This window comes from Falco punctatus (assembly GCF_963210335.1).
Source record: "Falco punctatus genome assembly, chromosome: 1".
Lineage (NCBI taxonomy): Eukaryota > Metazoa > Chordata > Aves > Falconiformes > Falconidae > Falco > Falco punctatus.
In genome coordinates, this window is record NC_137580.1 from 23,223,799 (window position 1) to 23,237,709 (window position 13,911).

Here is a 13,911-nt window from a genome sequence, read left to right on the forward strand (position 1 = left end):
AAGATCTACAGCTGATAAGACAGCCTTTTCCAGTGCTTAAAAGTCAAGTACATGAAATCAGGCCAAGCTTCCATCTAGTTCACCTCTGTATCTTTTACACGTGCCTGGGGAAAAAGTATACAGAACAGGACTATTATGAAGTGATCCTTCCCCAGCATACCTTCCAGCTTCCAGAAAAAAAGCTGCTAACACAGCTATGCTGACGAAATCAAAGCAAAAAAAAAATCTACCTCATTAAGAGGACAGTATTCCCACTTCTGTCTTGGATACAGAAGTAAACTTCAGCCAGTACAAAATTCACACCTCACCTCTTTTTTTAACCATAAGCTACGTGCAATACTTTTCTTATGAAGCACGGAACTAAACAAACCTAATCACATAAATAATGCTAAGCTGCTCTAAATTTGGGTCCTGCTTACATGCCTTAAGAAAAACATCACTTCACAACATGTATTTTTTGTGGTCTTACTACTTCTTAAACTAGATTTTTGTCCCTGCATCAGCAGAATTGACATTAACTCACCTAAGTGTTTCCATAAACAAACTGGAACGAGAGCAGGATTTTGCTCTCTTTATACAGCAGAAACAAACATCATACCAAGACTGCATTCCTGTATCACTATGGAAATTAGTTACACAATACAGTAACCCAGGACCCTAAAGAGTCTTTACAGTCTGCTCTCTCTGGAAGTGATCTCTAATCACACCAAGAAGCCAGATAATCTGGACAAAGAAGCTATGAAATAACTGCTGGGAAATAGAATATTCAATTGTACATTGAATAAATTCCTTGTGCTTGAATGTATGATTTACCTAGTTTTACACCAAATAATTTCTGGTCGCTGTTACTCATATTTTTCAGTTTTTGATATATGATGAAGCCAGCCTGCCAAAGAAAGGAAAAAAATTAGTACTCTGTACGCTGCAGATAAACACTATCTTCAAGACTACATAAAACAACACAGCAAACTACAGCATGAATACTTTATTAACATCAAATTTAGAGTAGTTGGCCCATGCCATACAACAGTCAGTGGTCTACCTTAATTGCATCCTTCATCACAACCAGGTTATGTCTTACAGAATGCAAAGTCCTGACCCAGGGTCCACACTGTGGTGGATACTCTTGTATAATAAAGACAGCTGCGCTGGGAATCTATGAAGTTAGCTGCATACAGAGTGCCCCAAGCACTCCACCCCCAGTCTCACCATCTGCTCCACCTCATTCAGATTTTATGTAGTGCTCCAAGAGAATAGCTCTGAACCCCCTAAGACAGATTCTGTGTGTTTAATATTTCCCTTGATATGAATAATAGGTTCTAACAGGAAAATGCAGCCTAAAGCCAGGAATGTGCTAATTAGACTACATATGTTAGCAAAAGCATCTAAAAGGAAAGAAAGAAACAAGATACTCCCTTGTGTTTTCCTGCGAGGCTCCAACACACAGGCCAGGTGAACAGAGCATAGCAGCAAAGAGGCACCGCCTGGAAAAAGCTGGCTACAGCAGCTGCACCAGGCATCAAAAATAAAAGTTCTGTTCCTTACTGGTTTGGGTCTTAACAGGTGCCAAACCCTCCACAGTTTAACATTTAACTCAACTAGAAAGTATGCAGCATTTCCCAAGTCAGAAAAGACAACACCCCTGTCCCACTTCTCTTCCTTTATCTAACCTTGACACAGGAATAAAAGTCCAAGGGAATTTTTATTTTGCTGCCATGAAGAACAACTTTCATCTGGGGAGCAGGCAGCACCCAGCAGCTTATTGGTAAATCCACTCACAGAACTGTATGAAAGGTACACTCGCAAAAAAGGTAAAAAGTAGAGACTTCTACAAAGCTACAAAAATTCACATGCTACTAAACTACTCTTCTTGGTAATCAATACCACTAGTACTGCTGTATTAGCCACTGAAAAAGTCTGTATTTCTTCAGACTTGCTTATGAATTTTCTCACATTATATTTAGCAGGATTTTGGTTCATAAGCAGCTCAAGAAAAATGACCAAAAACCTCAGCAGAAAGCACATCCAAAAGCACTAACAAGCTACAGTTAATACCTACAGCCAAGGGAACCAAAAAAGTTACCTACTCTTCAATTCTGTAAGCAATCACTGTACTTAAATACACACCAGCCACATTATAGCTCTGTGGGATAACCATGCTGCAAGAGTTTTGGCTTCCTCCATACAGATATAAAATTCACCCAACTGCTCCATCAGAACTCACTTCCCTGAGGCAACAACTTGAAGGGAGTCCAAATGGACAGACACTCCTTAGGCATGCTTGCTGGCACCTGTGTTACTTGGCACGTTCCGAGAATGACAGAAATTCCAGGAGCTCTGCTTTCTGCACAGACTTCAATAAAAAGGCAAATCTCACAACACCGTGAAACATTCAGAGTTAAGAACCTCATGGGAGGCTCAAGGCTGCTGTAGAATGGGGTTTCTTTCTCCCATCAACATTCAATTTTCTATGTGAAATAATCACAACATCCTCTTCAAGTGATCCCAGCAAGATGACAGGTACAAGTCAGGTACAAACAGTACTATCTTCAACAGAGGAGATATGTAGCTCTGGGTGAACACTGTGGTTTAAAAACTTAAGACAGAAAAGGAATCAAACAGCAACCTACTCAGTGGCATTTCCACCTTTAAGCATCCCACATCTGTAGTGGGCCTCAGAGTCTTCCTATATTATGTTCTGTAGCACAAAGACACGAAACCATCTGTTAACAGCATATTAGAGAAGAAATTTATTGATACCGATGGAGTGGTGATCTCTTCTTGTACTTACATAGGCATCTGTGGCTGCATACAATTTTTGCTCCTCACTGAGTGGAAACTCTTCCCAGTTACTACAGCGAACAGACTTATCCTTCAAAAGCTGCTTGCCAAAAAGGTGTTTTACCAGACCATTTAGACTCCATACCTCCTTACACTTCAGCTGGGGGAAGAAAAACACAGAACAGCAGGCTTGTTTAAAGAGGAAAGCCACTGGACCTGACAGAAAACATTCCCGGATGTGGCAAAGCATACTTAATCCCTCATTAGCAACAAGGAGCTCTGGGTTAGTCAGAACAAACTATTTTCTCAAAGCAGTAACTGTTCTTCAGGCCTAATTCTGCTCTCATCATATTAAAAGATAGTTTGGCCATTTGAAAGCTGTACTTCCCTGCCCTGAAACTGTATTAATAGTTAGAGGCCATACATACATTGTCAAGCTGGAAAAATGGCATTAGGGCCAGGTGAGTCCACACAACGTGAGGTGCTGTTGTCACCCTACCAAAACCAGGAAATCTGCACAACGTAGTCTCCAAGTTTGATTAAAAGAAGTCAGACTTAAATAGCAATCCCTCTCCCCTCCAGGATTTTTCTACCATTTGCCTTCCTAATTAGAGAAGCTTAAGCACCAGGAATTTAAATATAAACACAGGAATATTGAAGCCTGCCTGTAAGTGTTCTGTCACCTTTTGCAAGTCCAGAACGAAGCACAACCAAAGAGTGCAGCTACCGACCGTGACACTGCTCAGTGTGCTGGGAAGCAGTTCATCAGAAGACTAAAAGTCACCCTGCCACACTGCTGTTTTCAATTGCTTTTGTAATCATACTTGTCAGTCACAGTTCCTACATGCTATTGTCTCCATCAGTTTGGGAAGCTTCCCGTCAGACCACAAGGAGCCAAGACTCACAGATGCAGCCTTCTGCTATTCCAACTTGCAAGCACTTGCAAAACAGGCAGCAGTGTCAAGTCTAACAGTGGCAGTGCAGCATTATCAGCTCATCCCCTTAAATATGGTATAAAAAAAAGTGTACCAACTGTTTGTTTTAGTTTTCCCCCAGCCCTCCCCCTCGTATTGTGCCAATATGTATAACCCTATTCTTTGCTCTCCCAAGCTTCACTTTCAAGTTTATTTTTGGTTTGTTTTCTCTTTAGCAGAAAACTTTAAAGCTGCTATTGGAGATCACGATGCTCATCTTCATAACAAGTTATCCTGAAGTCTGATACTGGAATAAAAAAAAAAGGGGGGGGCGCAAACTGAGGAAACTCCAGATCTGAAAAGAAACAGCTTAATTTGTACAGCTTCCAACCCACTAGGAACTGAAACTTCAAGCGGGTTCATATGGAGAGCACTGCCCCAAATGCTGATGATACATCACGCTCCCCTCTCCCCCACACCGATTTAATTACACAGGGTACAGAAAGGACGGAACAGACAAAGGTTCAAGTAGTATTATTCAGGGCAAAAATCTGTTCTCTGCCAGGAAGGCACAATTGTTGCTATCATGCTACCAAACAAAAAAAATGCACAGAAGGAAAGAGAAGTGCATGGAGATGCTGAGTGCAGGTAAGGAAAAGCCTTGAATATACAATAAGACAGAAAAGCTTTAAGGGACACACTAAAAATAAGAATGGCAGGCTCATATGGAAGGTAGTAAACTTTTTACTCTCTTCCCTAATAAGATGGCATAAATCTGTACTGCAAATAATATCTAAGTAGAATCCAACTAAACTGAAGCTCAAGGTGTGCCAAATGCAACACTACTTCTAAACAGTGGGTCATCAGGCACTGGAAACTGCATCCATGCGACAGAGGCAACACCAGCTTCAGAGTGACAGAAAGAGATAGATCTGCAGCTTCAGATCATGTGGCAATTGCTTCCTCCCAGCACCAAGCAAGCCATTGCAGGAGAGCTGCCTCCTTTCAAAGGGCCATCAGTCCTCCCACTGTCTCTGCAGCGTTTCTGGCATCTTATTTTAATAGTTCAGCCATTGCTGTGAGAAGTGCACCGTTGCCAGTAGAAGCCTTACTTGACACAGTTTGGCAGTTTCCATCACTAAGTAGTAAAGAAAACACACCTGCAGCTGAATTAAAAAGCCATACCTGGTAAATGCAAGAGGAGAACAGACCCAGAAGGGGACAAACATTCATTAAGAACCGGCTCACTGAAAGATGGTACTTAGTGCTGCAGACTTTGAGAGTTCTTAAGCTTTTTTAAGAAGTTACAATACATCTCTGCTTTATTCTACAGAGTACATTTGCTATCAAAATTGAGCTCCTACAAAGACAAGGAAGCCTCCTTCTGTGTAGCACAATAACAAGATTCCCTCCCACAACAAAAAGGTTTTAAGTTTTACTTTCTCATTAGCAACGTCAGCCAGCTCCACAAAGCTCTTCAGTTTGATTTCAAAGTCACTCATCAGTTTCCATTGATCTCCCTCAATTCCTACGCCAACTTTTTTAATTGTTTCATCTTCGAGCAGTCTTTTGAGTCCCTTGGGAAAACCTAAAATAGATTAAGCCCAAACATGAGAAACTAAATACTGGAAGATGCCAGAAAGTCTAATGGAAATGACAAAATCCTAGCACAAATGCCATCCGCAAAAACCTGTGCTTTTAGAGGAAAATTCCCCACTGTTGCTCTGTTTATGTCACTGTTTGTACTCTGGAATCACTGGAAACACCAACTGCTTGTAACATGTCATCTGCAAACAAGCAGGAATGAAATATTTGAAACAAAAATTCATGCTGCATCTGAAAACAAATCAAGTAAAGAAAGTAAACAACCCTATTTCATTTGTCTTGCTGATTGTTAAATCAAATACTGAAAAGGCAACCTCTAACTGAAAAAGGTATTTTAATTCTCAGAATTGGATGCTCATGAAACCAAATGCAGTATTTTCCACTTTATTCCTTCCCAGGTTTTGCTATTTCACATTCCCAGTAAACAGTTTAAGCCACAAACACAGGGAATCACCCAGAAAACAAGATTCTGTGAAGGCATACTAACGCTGGGCCGGTCCAACAATAGCGTTTGGAAAACAGAATTAGCCAACCAGATCCTCTGCCAAGCCCAGACAAGTCAGTCTTGTAAGTAAAAAAAGAAAATATTTCGGATTTAGACATCTGCTAGGTAATGCATTTTGATTTATCCCAACCTGATGGCACAGCAATCCTGGATCAAAGGGTATTTTCACGTTTGTAGGACTGAATAAGAGCATGCAACTTTCATATCAGGTTTTCTACAGGAAGGAACAGCCGCAGAAGCTTCACACTTGAATGAAAGCAGCTTTTTTTCTCCCCTCTGTGTTTGCTTCCATTTAAGATTCAGAGCATCTTATATAAATACCTACTTCCAGGACCCCACAGCTGGATACCCTGAATTACTCTCAAGTGTCATTTTAGTACCTAAAACCACATAGTATCTGGCTTGGTTCTGATTTCCAATTTCACCTTTTCACTACTGTAATATTTATTTCTATATTTCATCCACCACTTTGCATCACTGATTTTATTTTTACACAACTATCTCCACACTTTTATGGCTACCACTGACATACTACATGGACAATTTTGCAACTACAGCCACAACCAGCTGTGTTGTGGATTGTGAAGTTGCAGGTCCCAGGCAAAGCATTAGAAAATTACTGTTAAAAATCCACGAAACTGCAGTAGCCTTGTGCTGTGAGGTGCAGACAAAGCACCTCAACCATCATATAATATGGAGAGTCCTCTGTAGAGGAGATACAGTTGAGCTGAGTAAATGCCTGCAATGTACACAGCTGACTTCACAAGGGATTTTCACCTAAGAATATTGTCACAAAAACCTTCAAGGACAAGAATTTCCCAGTAGAGGACTTGTGCTTCACTTCCTCCAGTTCTAGAAAAGTGACCATATGAACTAAAAACATCCAAGGTCAAGACTGTATAGAGGCTACAACCCAAGAAACAAGCCACCTTTTCTTAGAAGTCTGTAAGGAAAAAAAAAAGTGGGAAATTATTCAAGAATCTTCCTGATAGATATATGTAACTTCTGTCCTTTATACGTAGTCCAAGAACTCTCCACGCTTGCTCCTGCAGAAGAAAGCATTATTCTTTTGCCTCAAAAAATTATGTCTTATCCAACTGGATAATTCTGCCAACATCTCTATTCCTGTAGATCAAATTTATTTTGCATAAGCAGAAATTGGCTGTGGTTCCTGCAAAAAAGTTGTCGTCTCACTCAAATCGCATCTCCCATTGAGAAGAACAGAAATTTTAGAAAATTATTTGGGAGGAAACACCATCTTCTGCTGTAACATGAAGTAGCCCACATGCAACTGTACTCAGCATCAAACATCTTCACTTTCAGAATTAAAAGCATTTCAGCTCTTTATAACTCCTTCCCTTAGCTTCCTTTCCTCAAATCCTTTTCTTTTGTGCAGTTGTACCTTTCTGCCTCCTGAATTGAATAGCCTCCAGCAATTAAATTTTCCACCCCATTTGCTATAAATGACAAAGGATTGAGCACCAACATTAAAACCTATCACTATTATACCTCAGCATGCACACCCCAGGGAAATCAGAGACATCTCACAGGCATAGCTTCAATCTAACATTCAAACCAAAGGTTATAAAATTGCAGCCTCCTTCCCTCATTCCTGTGTTCCCTATTTAGAAGCTTTTATTCACATCCATAATGAATTCAGTCTCTGTTGAGCACAACTCCTTCTCTTCCCACAGCTGCATCACACCAGGTATCCAGTATTCTTTCTGAAAACCAGTGTCACAAAATGCAGGTATTAGGAACAAACAGCACAACAGCCATCATTTTTGAGGGGTTTTGTTATTTAAGCCAAATTAACAAGAAACACAGCCTGCTAAATTTAGGTTCGTTGGTTTTGGCACTAAACAGAAAGCTCATTATACGAGCAGGGAATTGAATTTTTAAAACTGAATTAAAATTTTCTTTCCCAGGAGAAAAAATAATCCTCAAGATTCCCGCCCCCCCCCCCCCCCCCTTCAGAACCTAAAATGCCATATGCCAGCACACAGGGCAGGACTTGGGCTAAGATTCCCTTGATATGCATAGGCAATACTCAGAATATATCCCTTGATTATAGGTGGGAAAGAGGACAAGGATGGGTTTTTACTAATCAACGTAGTACGAAATACCAGCTATTGCTCAAGGCCTAAAGTTCAAAATTTATCACCAGAAACAGAAGGTAACTCATGCCCTAACTAATAAGAGAGGAAGTACGGTACCTGACATTGAAGAAACATGGAACAAATAACACTTCTCCTCAGTTACACATATCTGGATTACAGCTATTTTAGCCATTTTTCCTTTGGCGTATGATGGTGGCCATTCAATATCAAATCCAACAGCAGCCCCATCTGACAAACTCTGCCTGAAAAGAAACAGATATTCTTCACATTTGACTGTTCTTCTACCAGGATTTAAAATACCAGGCTTAAGTCATCTTACATAAAGGCAATTAAGAGAATCACAGTCAGCGCATCCTTCCTTTTACATGTAAGGGATACAGAAACCATTTTAAAATCAAGACCATAAGGAGGTGAAATTCCTGCTGGTCCCAAAAGCTACAAGAAGCCCTTCAAACCTCAGCAGACCTTACTGCACACAAGCAGTAGTAGAGCAAGCTGTGGTGGGTTAACCCTGGCTGGAGACCAGGTGCCCACCAAAGCCCCTCTATCAACCCCCCTTCCTCAGCTGGACAGGTGAGAAAAAACAGGTCAAGATAAGGACAGGGAGATCACTCACTGTCGCTGGTAAAACACTCTACTTGGGGAAATTAGCTTCATTTATTACAAAAAAATCAGGGTAGGACAATGAGAAATAAAACCTAGTCTTAAGAGCACATTCCCTCCACTCTTCCCTTCTTCCTGGGCTTAACTTCACTCCCAGTTTTCTCTCCCTCCTCCCCATCCAGCAGCACAGGGGGACAGGGATGAGGGTTGCAGTCAGTTCATTGCATGTTGTCTCCTGCTGCTCCTTCCTCCTCAAGGGGAGGACTCCTCACAGGCCTCCCCTGCTCCAGCATGGGGCCTCTCCTATGGGAGACAGTCCTCCACAAACTGCTCCAGCATGGGTCCCTCCCACAGGCTGCAGTCCTTCAGGAACAGCCTGCTCCAGCCTGGGTCCCTCAGGGGGTCACCAGCCCTGACAGCAACCCTGCTCCTGCCTGGGCTCCTCTCCATGGGGCCACAGGTCCTGCCAGGAGCCTGCTCCAGCACAGGCTTCCCACAGGGTCACAGCCTCCTTCGGGCACCCACCTGCTCTAGCATGGGGTCCTCCCCAGGCTGCAGGTGGGGATCTGTCCCACTGTTCACCTCCATGGGCTGGGGGTAGCAGCCTGGCTCACTGTGGGCTTCACCTCAGGCTGCTGCGGAGTCTCTGCTCCAGCACCAGGAGCACCTCCTGCCTTCCATCACTGGCCTGGGTGTCTGCAGGGCTGTTTCTCACATTCTCACTCCTCCCTCTAGCTTCGATTGCACAGGTCTTCTTCTTTCCCCTTCTTAAATACCTTATCCCAGAGTTGCTACCACAGTTGCTGATGGGCTCAGCCATGGTGAGCAGCAGGTCTCTCTTGGAGCTGGCTGGCATTGGCTCCATCAGACACAGGGGAAGCTTTAGGGGGTTCTCACAGAAGTCACCCCTGCAGCCCCCCCCCCCGACCAAAACCTCACCACACAAACCCAATACACAAGCCTCAGGAGAGCACCAGGTACAAATATTCCCTTGGAAGCTTGTTCTTTATCTATTCCACTGCACTTAAAAGTTTCGTATAGTATTTCCCCCCCCGCCTCCAGCAGCATGAGCTCTGCTATGCAAAAAGGGGAGAAAAATAATTATCTGTTTGCATCATGAATTTACTACCTTTTCTTCATACAGTCCCCAGTTATGAATTAACAGATATATTTGATTTCTTACAGCTCGTACTTCCCTGTGAAGTCACTGAAGTTCGTGGAATCATCCATGCTGTGAAGGGCAAAACCTGCATTAGAACTGCTTCTGCTTAAAGGGACTGCAAGGTTCGGTGGTAGCATCTCCCATAAAAAGACCAAATGGGAAAGCTGTAACAGCACAGCACAGCTGAGAGGTATTTTTAAACCACCACACACTATATACAGCCAGGGATCTCTCTCACCGAGATAGTTCACCACCACAAGGAATAGGTTCAGTTTGGACTTGCAATCAGTAAGACACATTTGGCGCACATAAGACAGCTAACATGACCAGATGTTATCTGTCTGAACTGTCCTCTGGACCCATCAAACAATCAGCCAGGAGAAGTCAAAGAAGAGTCAAGACCTTTTTAAAAAAGGAAAAGGGACTCAAAAAAAGAAGAAAAAATATAAGTAAGAGCTATTACCTGATATCTTCTGAGAGAAGGGAACAGTCACTGGCTTCGTAGCTGTAAACAATAAAGCCGCAGAACTCTAAGAATGGCAGTCCATCTTCCAAAACGCTCCTCTGAACAACAGACTTCTGTCAAATGACATTTGGAAGAGGCTCTGTTACCAGCCACACCTAATCCTGCCACAGAGATGCATCAGCAGGACAACTGCTACGCACCGCTTTAACAGATTATCCCCGCTGGCACTGGCAGTTACTGAAACCTTGCAGCAGAACTGTGCTCCACAAGCAGGGCTACTATCACTGTCAGCCAGCAACAGGGTGACACCCTCCTTTATAAAAACATTCGGGCTCGTGCCCCAATTTCTCTGCTTAACTCCAAGCACTCAAACTGAAGTCACACAGGCTGAGTTTTCATCTCAGTTTAGTTGGATTCTTCCCATCAAAGAGATTGAGTTGCTTCCCAAGAACAAGGTCAGGGGAAAAAAAAAAAAAAAGCCATTTTTGACAGCATCTAAAACTCCACTGACTTAAAACTATGTGCAATATTTAAAAGACCGATATCCTCCATCAACTTTTTGGTCTAAAAATTGAAGCTTTAAGCACACAAGGTAAAACATAACATTATAGTTGGCTTTTTTCCCTCCCTTTCTAAAGGATCTTTACTAAGAGTTACTGGATGAGAAACTTACTTGAACTGCTGAACTTCTGATTACATTGACTTGCCTGAAAAACCTTCACGCTGGTTAAACACGTTCAAGTAAGCTATGATGCCAGTAATAGCAAATACAGTTAAGTATCACACAGTAACACTTTAAGCACAAAACTGCCTTGTCAATTCAAAGAGGCCACAATACACAAAACAGCTCTTCACTCAGTTTCAGAAACAGTAAGTTGCCTCGAAGGGGGAGATTCTGAAACAAAGATACTGCTGATTTCATGTTGGCACAACAAAACGTTTCCCCCAGTTAATGAAGGGTGAAAGTTTAATCAAAACCCTCCCTCAAAGGGGCTTGTTGAGGCAGGGTGCCACAGTACCCAGGCTGTACCACAGCAAATTAAATTCATGTTGGTTTTAATAAGGACATTTCTTAATATCCATGTTACTAATTTCTTGCTCTCACTATATAGAAGGAAAACTGCTGAAGAGAGTCTTCTGCTTTTCATTCATTAATTAGTTTTCCGATTGTTAAAACAGTTTCAGATGTTATGGGGAGTCCCTTTCAAGGGAGAAATTTTATACTGAAACTGCTCATGTATGCAGGAAAAAACCTTCCGAGGACACATTAATGTTTTTGGAACGCCAGAAGTTGACACAATCTTGATAAATTAATTCTTCTGATACCTCTGAGCTGCAAAACCTTCTGAAATACTGAAGATGTACAAAAGCAGAAAGCCAGAGGGCCTTACCAGAATCAACTCCCCTGTCAGGCTACATTCTGAACTCTCAAATTACACATATGAAAAATCCCCAGTCCTTGATGATGTACAGCCCACAATACTGTGTCAGTAACACATCAAAAGCTCCCTTATACTTGCTGGTTTTGCCACTGAAATTCAAGATTGTCAGGAAGAAATCTCTATCGAGATAACAGCAGCAACCTTTGGCCAGTAGACAGTATTTTTAGTTAAGTAAGTGACTTTAACATGCTAATTCAACCAGTACAAACACAAGAGTACTAAATTGAATGACAGCTCATAGGATAACACAGCTGTAAATGTATACAGCCACCAGAAGCACAAGTTTAACTACAAGTATGCAGTCCAATGTTGTTTTATTATGCAGCCTGCAACTAAGTCCCCTTGTGTGATCACATACCTTTTTATCACTCCCAGCTCCCCCTTGGTTTTGCGTAAGCATCCACTGAGGATATTTATTCTGCAGACTAGAAGTTAGCAAATCCATTTTATTCGTTTTTCCACACTTCTGTTACATTTACATAATATAAAAAAAAAAGAAAGAAAGAACAGTCAGCTTGTATAGAGGCAAGCTGTTAGTTATATCATCAGGCCAGAACGAGTTTATGGAAGACCACCACCTTGAACTTCAACTGCTTTGCGTGCAAGAATGGACATCTACAGAGCTCCCCGCGTTAAAAGCTGGAAGAGCTTTAGGCATTATCTTTTTGCTTACATATCATTTTCTTGTCAGAAGACAAGAAAAAAACATCAACAGGAAAACCTCTAAATCCTTCCAGGAAAAAAAAAGTTCAGTCTAGTTCTGTTCAGAGTTGCTGATCTCCACAAGAGTCCACCTACTGCCATGTCTGGCTAACACAGCCCTCGTTTATTAGACAAGTCTGTCTTGTGTTTTAGGTAGCAGCACAGGAACCAGCCACTTAGCTTAAAAGCAGTCAGCAGCATTTTTCTGATTTTGTCAGCAAATGCAAATACAAAAAAAGAAATATCAGACACACACATCACCCCAAAGCCGCATTCCCCTCACAAGGCCTCAGGGCTGTGAGCCCACAGCCAAGATAAGCAAAACCAGGCAGAATTCCTAGGGCAAACTACAGTGAAACAAGGCACATGCTGCTAAGCTCTCTCATGCTGACAGGATGATGGCTGAGCTTACTTATGATTTTCCCAATGCCACATTAAAAATAAATGAGCTCACCAAGCTGAGGCAGCCTATTCCCAGGGCATCAGGAAACAGGGCACATCCCTGGAACAGGAAGGCACATGACAGAAGTTACAGGATACTTAATTAGGAAGACACGCTGTCCGAAACAGCAGATTTTCAGCCCTGATGACTGGGGTTTTCTTTCAGGATTTTCCAGTTGTGCACAAATGATGACAGGGTCAGACCTCCTCCAGCTTCTCCCTGGACTGCTTCTAGTGTGGTTAAGAAATCCTCCTGAAGATGGAGCAGAACAGTTCACAAAGAAAGAATTTCTCACCTGCTTCTTTCTACCAGTCCCCAGGTGCTCAATACACTTTAACAACAAAATCAGGCCACTAGTGTCTTGGTAAGAAAGTACTTTCCAGCTGCACTTCCTCACCAACAAGGAATCATAAATCCTAGGCAGACTGTGCTGCTTCAGTTCTTCAGTACTCAAGAACTCTTTGATTACCTGCCTGCTTCTGCAGTAGCATAACCAACCACCTCAAAGCCAACTCCAGAGAGTATTTTAATACTAAACCAGTCACCAAGTAGCTGCCTGCAAGACACCTCAATCCGAGCCTCGAGCCACAACTGCCAGGAACAAGAGGGAGCAGCAGAGGCTAGAAAGAAGCAGGGAAGGGCCACCCAACAGCACCCACCCCACAACCCCAGCAACACGTTCCCCAAAATGAGCTCAAAGTTCAAGAGCACTGTTGGTAAGGGCCCCCGGTGAGCAAGCACGGCTCACCGCCGCATCACCCGCGCAGCCCGGCACCTCAGCCTGTGAGCGCCAAGCACTGCAGGGCCAGCTGCCAGCCGACGGTCGCTCCGAGCTGCCACGGGGCCCCCTCGGGACAACCGGCAGCAGGCCCAGAGCCGCCCAGCGGGAACTACCGCGCCGCAGGGCGGGGAGGGACCCAGCCTGCCCCTCTGCCTCGCGTCCCGCAGGGCAGGCAGGGCCCGTCGGTGCCCGCGCAGGCCGCCGCACACCGAGCGGCAGCGGGAGGACGGGCGGCCCGCTCCCCTCCGCTCACCCGCCCCAACGGGGAGGCCCGAGGGCCCGGTGACGGCCTCAACGCTCAGCGATCGCCGCCCGCCGCGCCGGCAGCGGCTCAGCCACCATGCGTCACGGTGCGTCGCGCGCGTAATACGTCACAGGGTGGCCCCGC

The 13,911-nt window shown here is 43.4% G+C and overlaps 1 protein-coding gene across 15 annotated transcripts in view; it reads right to left on the reverse strand.

The window, feature by feature from the left end:
• The window catches only part of WRN (WRN RecQ like helicase), a 47,263-nt gene extending 33,355 nt beyond the window's left edge, over nt 1-13,908 (reverse strand). For 6 of the 15 annotated variants that reach the window (XR_013931398.1, XM_080408167.1, XM_080408159.1 and 3 more), the window contains exons 1-8: nt 12,755-13,769; nt 11,957-12,064; nt 10,154-10,269; nt 9,712-9,759; nt 8,022-8,167; nt 5,135-5,283; nt 2,792-2,941; nt 814-886 (exon numbers count right to left, since the gene is read on the reverse strand). Coding sequence is in view for 14 of the 15 variants with exons in the window: in XM_080408167.1 (XP_080264293.1) it covers nt 814-886; nt 2,792-2,941; nt 5,135-5,283; nt 8,022-8,167; nt 9,712-9,759; nt 10,154-10,269; nt 11,957-12,043 (769 nt within the window). In the remaining variant the exon portion in view is untranslated. The other 9 variants (XM_080408163.1, XM_080408170.1, XM_080408164.1 and 6 more) reach the window with 8 other exon arrangements.
• Between the last annotated feature and the right edge of the window lie 3 nt (nt 13,909-13,911).